This window comes from Cucurbita maxima, unplaced genomic scaffold (assembly GCF_002738345.1).
Source record: "Cucurbita maxima cultivar Rimu unplaced genomic scaffold, Cmax_1.0 Cma_Scf00002, whole genome shotgun sequence".
NCBI classification, from domain to species: domain Eukaryota; kingdom Viridiplantae; phylum Streptophyta; class Magnoliopsida; order Cucurbitales; family Cucurbitaceae; genus Cucurbita; species Cucurbita maxima.
In genome coordinates, this window is record NW_019272018.1 from 1,911,361 (window position 1) to 1,919,274 (window position 7,914).

The 7,914-nt window shown below is 35.3% G+C and overlaps 1 protein-coding gene across 2 annotated transcripts in view; it reads left to right on the forward strand.

Annotated features, from left to right (window-relative positions):
* Positions 1–7,914, forward strand: part of LOC111465638 (protein MON2 homolog) — a 45,851-nt gene that overhangs the window by 6,230 nt on the left and 31,707 nt on the right. For both annotated transcript variants that reach the window (XM_023110124.1, XM_023110132.1), the window contains exons 3-7: positions 978–1,067; positions 5,715–5,788; positions 5,903–6,055; positions 6,585–6,705; positions 6,924–6,979. In XM_023110124.1, coding sequence (XP_022965892.1) covers positions 978–1,067; positions 5,715–5,788; positions 5,903–6,055; positions 6,585–6,705; positions 6,924–6,979 — 494 coding nt within the window. The remainder of the gene's footprint in view (positions 1–977; positions 1,068–5,714; positions 5,789–5,902; positions 6,056–6,584; positions 6,706–6,923; positions 6,980–7,914) is intronic.

Genomic DNA, 7,914 nt, shown 5'->3' on the forward strand with positions numbered 1-7,914 from the left:
TTTTTTTTTTTTTTTTTTATTATTATTTTTATTATTATTTTTTTTATTTTAATTTTTAAGTAAGTGTTATAGTATATAAGGGGATTGGAGCCCCTGCTTTTAGTTTGTTGATTTTTTTTTTGTATGTCATTGTCTTTTTTTTGTTTTTTTTATAAATAAAATAAGTGTTATAGTATATAAGTGGATTTAGAAGCTTATAAGTCTTTTGTCCTTTATTATAATTTTACTGTTATTAGTCTAGAGCTTCCACATATGCCTATATATATATATATATATATATATATATATTTAGCCCTATTGTATAGAATGTGATGTTATTCTCACATATTTTGGCCTCATAGTAACATGATATTAGAGCACTATGTCTTTTCTAGGTAACTAGGGTTTTGTGAGTCATTAGGAGGGATTTGTGAACATTAGGGTTTGAGGTATGGGACACCTTGTTGGAGAGTTTTGTCCTTTATCTTGGGTTTTGTGTATCATCACTGCGTAGCCCAATCAATGATCAACAAGAATCCAAAATTTGACAGGAAAAATACCAGTGCGTGCGCCACACGTGTTGCTAGAAGAATCTTTCATCTGTATGCACGGTCAAAATTTTCCCTGGTTTTGTGGCTAACCATTTCACACCACTCCTGACTTGTTTGTGTGGTTATCTTGGTCCTAATCGCATCGAGTTAGAAGTCGGTTCGGAAAAGACTTTTTTTTTTTTATTGGGAACTCCATTCATATAAGATTTTTTAGACGTTGGGCCTTGGTTGGAGCCATGGTCTACCCAAAAGTGCTTCATATCCTCCTTGCTCTTTGAGTCATTTGGCTAATTTTGTGGTCTTAAGGTTTTACATTATCATTAACCTATGGCCAAACAATAGATCACAGTGATGTCTAATATGAGTTTGATCCTGCCCTTGACATGTCAAGTTAAACGCAACAATGGATTTTCATATCATTCTAATTTAAATTTCTTTTTTTTGCAGCACGCTGAAATATCAGATGAGACTGTTCAGTTAAAGACACTTCAAACTATACTAATAATTTTTCAATCCCGATTACATCCTGAAAGTGAGGTAATGATCATTTAGAAAACTTTATCGCCATAAGATGATCATTGTGCAAGAAATAGTACATCTTTAAAAAATGGACAGCTGAACAGATTTTACTTCTTTTGTTTATTTTTTGTTGATGAGATCTTATTTTAGAGTGCATGGTTCTTAGAAATTCAAATTATGTATGTGGTCACTGTTCACATAATGTGGGGCTCTTCTATAAACCTGAGAAGAAGGGATCCATCTTTTGGCCCCAATCCTTCCGAGAGGTTTTCTTGTAGATTTTTTCTTCTTTAAATGATTTGATTTTTTTTTTTCAAACGGCATGGAGATAAACCTTGGCATCAGTATTCTTTCAAATTCTCATACTTAGATTTTCTTGAGGTTTTTGGTGGCTTAAAATCGGGTGTAGTTCCTATGAAGGAGGACATTCTTATGCATCCACCATTTCAGGATAAGGGTTGGTTCTTGTGGTGCACGAGCTTTTTTGCTGTTTTGTGAGGTCTGTTGATTGTGAGAAGTAATAGGATATGATTTTTTAGAGAGATCGAGATATTATGAGAGGTCATTTTGTATTAGCTTCATGCATATCTTTCGGTGTTAGCTTCTAAGAATTTTGTATTTAGGTCTTATCATTTTAAATTAGAGGTCATTTTTTGTGTACTTAGTTTTGATCTAGTGGTTCATTTTGTTGGGTTGTCTTTAAGGACAACCCTTTACATCCTTTAATTTTTGTCAATGAAAGCTTGATTGTGGAAAATTGCAAAAACCACTCCTTAAGTATAGAGGTTGTTGCACCACTCAAACTTTTAATTTAAATAGTTAAGCCCTCGAACTTGCACAATTGTTAAAATTGGGCTCTAAAACTTACACAATTACAAAAATTGGACCCTCCAACTTTGAATTGTAAAAATTAGATCCCTTAACTTAGAATATAATGTTAACAAGTGACCCTAAAACTTTTAATTTTAAAAATTAATTATAACTAACCTAATTGTTAAAATTAGGTGTTTTATTTTGTAAAAAATGTTATTATTATTTTTTTCCCGTTGGTTCTGTCACCATCCATTATCTTCTCCAATGCAATCCTCTATTTTTGATTAAGGGGTTTTAGTTGAGGGAGATGAGGATGTAGGAGGCAGTGGTGAATCACTACAAGTACCAGGGGTGGTCGGAGCTTCAAGAGAAAGTTCTGACAGTGCATGTAGGTGTATTGAATTGATTCGACCAATCCAACGTCAAAGAACAGTACGCCGTGGTGGTGTTGAAGTGGACAAGGAGGTTTTGTGAGATTAGAGATGATTGGTAGAGAGAGGGAAACTCCAAGGCTTTGTTTGGTGAAGAAGATGAACATAGGAAAAAGAGGGACATGTGGGCAAAGGTAAAATGATTGTTGGGAGAGATGAAAACACCATTGGAGGAGCTGAGAGTGAAAGGTTTCAATCTGTGTGATCCACGAGAGGGCAGTGAAAAAAATGAAGATTTTGCTTCATTTGTCTATTTGTCTTTCCCTTGCCTTCATTTTAAACTTTTAGACCAGGATTCAAAGAATCTTCTCACAAGCTCCACTTTCACCAGATGATCGCACCTTGTGGAGTGCAAATGTTGATCCTCAAGAGATAGAAAGGAGAGGATGAATGGAAAAAAAATAACAATGTTTACAAAAGGAGAGAAGATGAACAATTGTGTCAGTTAAAGGGTTTAATTTTTAAAATTAAAAGTTTGAGGGTCCCTTTTTACCACTGTTTATGGTAAGTTAATGGGTTTAATTTTTACAATTATAAGTTTCATAGTCCAATTTTTACAATTAAAAGCTTGATGTCCAATTTTTACAATTGTTTAAGTTTGAGGGCCTAATTTTAACATTTGTGTTAGTTTGAAGGTTTCATTTTTACCATTAAAAGTTTGAGGGGTGCAATTGCAACAACCACGATACTTTAAGGGTGGTTTTTACCATTTGCTCATAATTTTTTAGAATACTGAAACGAGGCAAGCAGATTTGAGAGAGTTTAAAAGCAATTACTAATGATGGACGATGTTGGAATTTATGACCCTATGTTTCTTATGCATCAGATTTCTTTGAAATTCTTGCGCCGAGGTTTATAAGTTAAAGAACATATTTCTTTGAATACAGTATTTCAATTATACTCTTTTATGTAATGACCCTATTTTTCGATACCTCAAATTACAAGTCGCCACATACACTCGAGGGTAAAAGAGCAGTAAATTTTCTTTTGTAAAACGGGAGACTCAAGGAATTTAAAATAAATATGCATTCAAAATCGACATCTGTAGAGTCGAATCAAAACACTTTTACATAAGTTTCGAGAAGAAGCTTTAATATAGTAGTAAAAATGACAAGGAAGAAACTCGATCTAAAATGTACCCTTTGTAGCTGCACGATTCCGCACGCTCTCGCCATTAGCATTGGTCTACACTATCTGGAAAAAAAAAAAAAAATGGAATGAGTATAAAAATACTCATTAAGCAACCTACTTGTAGGCTATTGTCGGACTTAAGCCTATACATAGAAGCTATGTGCTCATAGCTATTTTATAACGATTGCCCAAACTGTGGCTAAAAGGCTATACCAAACTTGGTCGATTAGTGTACAACTACCTTCAACATATCTCCTTTAAGGAGTACTCAATCCCTCTCAGGATCACAACTTAGGGGTTTTCTGTTTTCTTGGCTCTAGGTTTCACGTATGCCTAGGTCCTTCATCGGCCTTGTGCGAGGAGCGCCTCGAGTAACTATGGCCCATGAAAAAGGCCCTAAGGTAATATCGGTATGGAGGAGCCCTTTTCGCTCTAAATGGTGACCGTACTCCGTACCTATCTACCTACTGAGCTCTAATAGTGGATTCTCCCTAATGGTGTCAGGCAACATCTATCTGTTTCTAAGATCAGTAAACTACCTGTCACTACGCCCGTTCTAGACTAGAACAGTAACTACCTACTCATGTACCCTTAGCGGGTTAGACCAGTAAAACTATCTGTCACCATACCCTTTCCAGGCTGGGACAACAAACTACCGGCTCATGTACCCGCATTGGGTTAGAACAGTAAAACTACCTGTCTTAGGAACAGTAACTACCTGTTACTTTGCATTTTAGGCTAGAACAGTAAACTACTTGTCACTACTCCCTCCTAGGCTAGAGCAGTAAAACTACTTGTCACTATGCCACTCGGGCTGGATGAGTACAAAGGCCATCCCTCCCCACTAGGCACCACCGATATGAACTGTAGTAGTATACTCTCTATGGCTATTGATATCCTCTATGGGTGACAACTAAACCATGTGTAACAAGTAGACCCTAAACTCTGTTGGTTAGTTCACAAATAGGGGTTGCGCCCTATCTATCCCTACAAGGTACCTGGTCAACCCAAGGAGGTTATGGAACTCATGACTAGGTGGTAGGACCAAAATACGTGAAGCAGTAACTCATAGTCTATGGAAATCATAACTAGCACTCTATGACACATAACAATAGTCCAACTCATGACCGGACAATAGCACTCTATGGCACATAATGATAGTCCAACTCATGACTGGACAATAACGGGCTATCCAAACTCTAAATCATGCATAATAACGTATAAAGGCATACAACATGCTTGTCATGCTCATTACGTGATAAAAATCCAACCTCAACATTCTAGAAAGCATAAAAGCCTAATGATCTATCGGAGTTCACAAATCATGCGTGTGGAAGCTATATAACTGTAAATAGAACTAAGTGGTAACTGTTCACATTATCTAAGCACAATTTTCATGAGACTAGGTTAAACTAGGCTCCTAAACATAATACTCAATCATTGCCCTCAATCCTAATCGACTCCCATAAGTATTTCTTAAAAACTTGCTCCATATGGTTACTTACTTGATTGTAGACTTAGTTAAGTCCAAAGAATAAAATTGGTGAAAAAGGTTATCTTCAAATTTGTTAAAGAGAAGGTTGAGAAACTAATCGTTGACTGCGTGGTCATCTTCTCCAACTTGCGTGCGTGCCATTCGCTTTCCTTCCTTTTTATTATTTTGAAAAAAAAATATTTTATTTATTTTCTTAAAATTCTAGGCGTTACACTTTAGGCCTCCATTTTCCTTGTTTTGTAAGCTAAAATATGTTTTTGCCAATACTTCTAAATTCAACATCACTTAATACATTTTTTAAATGAAAGACCAGACTTTCATTGAGAAAAATGAAAAAGAATACGAAAGTTGCTAACAAATGAATGAACTTGTATTTGCATCATTTGTTCTTGTGCATTTTTACCGATTGTCAACTTTTAGCATTAAAAATAAGCTTGAATCTCCCCTAAGTTGATGAATCTTAAGCTAGAAATAATCGTTTGAAAGAGCATGGAAGCATGGGCTTGTGACTTTAGTGGGGGCATCAAGAGAGTTTGGAAGATTTCGGAGTCGGATGGACTGACAGGTTTGGGAGCTTTGTTCGGTTGGACCGCGATTCCTTATAGTGGGTGACCAAGCCGAGGGAAATTTTTTCTTGCCATTCATGCATAAAAAAATAGAATACTCACAAATGAACTACACCACAACTTGCTTTTACTGGAAGATTCTTTGGTTGCTGAAAATAAAAAATCGTCATCTTATTGGTATTGTAACCTTTATCACGGTAGCCAAATTTTTTCACTTGTGTAACTGCAGGAAAATATGGCTCAAGCTCTTGGCATCTGTATTCGGCTTTTAGAAAACAACAGATCTTCTGACAGTGTTCGAAAGTATGCCATTGAATTTGCACGCATGATGTCCTTGTCTAATATGATTATTATTCATCAGCTACTTGCTATTTTCCCTCTTTATCTAACAAACACTTTTCATTTGGGTGTATACAGTACTGCAGCTGCTACCTTTAGGCAAGCAGTAGCTCTAATTTTTGATCATGTAATTTTTGCTGAGTCGCTTCCGGCTGGAAAGTTTGGTACTGGAAGTCTAACCTCTCGAGCCATGGTTACTGCTGATGTTGATCATAACATCAATAGCTCAGAGTATGCTTGCCTTTTGATTGACATCACTTTACTCCCATAGTTCACAGCTTTCTATGAATGATTAATAGCTTTCTACGAATGATTAATGTTGAGTTATGCTATTTGAATTTTATTTAATGTGCAACTATTGAAGTCTTTTTTTTTCTGCAGCACCTGTTTATGTAACTTCGAAATAAGGAAAACTGTTATCACCCTCTGATCTCATACTTCATTGGGAGAATATCCGGCTGTCTCATTTATTTATTTATATTATTTATTTTGGATTAAAGCGGAGAAAAATGAATTAATACAAAAGGGGCTGACAAAAACCACAACCAGATAAAGAAGCCAAAACAGAATCTTTTTTATGTTATGTTCTATGTCTCAACTTTTCTACATTTGCTATCAGTTAGTAGATTTGTTTTTCTGGAACAAGATATAACTTTTCATTAAAAGAAAAGAAAAGAAAAGAAAAAAACAACAGAAAACTGTTATTACGCACCATAAGCATGGTGGTACTACTTTAATTCATTAATCCTGGCATGAACAGGACAATGAACAATGGGTCTCTTTCTGGAGGGCCATTGTTGAAGCGAGAGAACTTGACTAAAGCTGGGAGGCTTGGGCTTCAATTGCTTGAAGATCTGACAGCTCTTGCTGCAGATGGATCTGTATGTACTTACATTAAGCCATTAGTTTGTAAATTAAGATAACTCTTGTACACCTTTTAAATTTTCTCTGTCACGTGAAAATTAGTTTGGAAATTAATCTACATCTTCAAATTCTTCCTTTTAGCATTTTATATCTCTTCTGTTGTCTGCAATGGGGACATTGTGATTAAATAAATTTGTCCAATTTCCCAATAAATGACATTGCTTTTCATTGACAGGCAACTTGGTTACGCCCAATTTCTTTCCAGCGCTCCTTTGCCCTTGATATATTAGAGTAAGAATATCTCTTCTCTGAAGGTTGTGTATACTTCTACCGTCTTTTCAATTTAAATTTTTTATTAAAATACTTCTCCGCATTATCATATTATTCTTCACCTATATTTCCATTCCATCTAGAAAGTACAAAAAACAATAACTTTGCTTATTGACTCAATTTTTTTCTAAAAATTGAAAAAAAAATATTGATTCAATTTGGTTTTACATCTTGAACACAACAAAGACACTTACAAAAACATTTTGTACTTCCAGTTTTGTTTAAATGGTCATTCTATAAGAAATAGTTTATTCTTCCTAACTAAGGACGTAGTAACTATTAACTCAAAAGGATGACTAGGCAAGTCACATAGCTTGGTATGATATTGACTTCCATTTCAAGCAAGTTCTTCTTGAAAATGACATTATTATATATATTGATGAGAAATATAGTCAATGTATTCAACAAAAGTGGAGACAATATCGTGAAGACCTTAGCGAGCCTTGGAGGGTTTGAAACAAAAGGCCTCCAATCTAGGTTGATATGAAAAATAGAATATTACAAAAAGAATTTTGTAGGGCACTCCAAGTAGTGGCCGTACTCTTCACATTGTCACTGAAAGTTTCAACCAGCAACTATTTATTGGAGGGAGTCTTCTTTTAGAGGTTTCGGTGGAGTACCCCAACTGTCTTCCCAGAATCCGTTTTTCCTTCCATATCCCCACTTGTATTTTATTTTCTTCTCAAAGAAAGCTCTGGATTTACAAATATCCTTCCACGGGCTGCAGATGAGTTTCTTCTTAATCTGACCTGGAATCCAATTGCTCTCTGCAAATGATCTTTTTTACTGCCTTTTATTGGTTTAGATGTTCACCAAGCCTAATCATCATACTTTTACTGCATTAGTCTTGTTACAAAAAAAAAAAAAAAAAAAAAGAACAAAGTATCATAAGCATA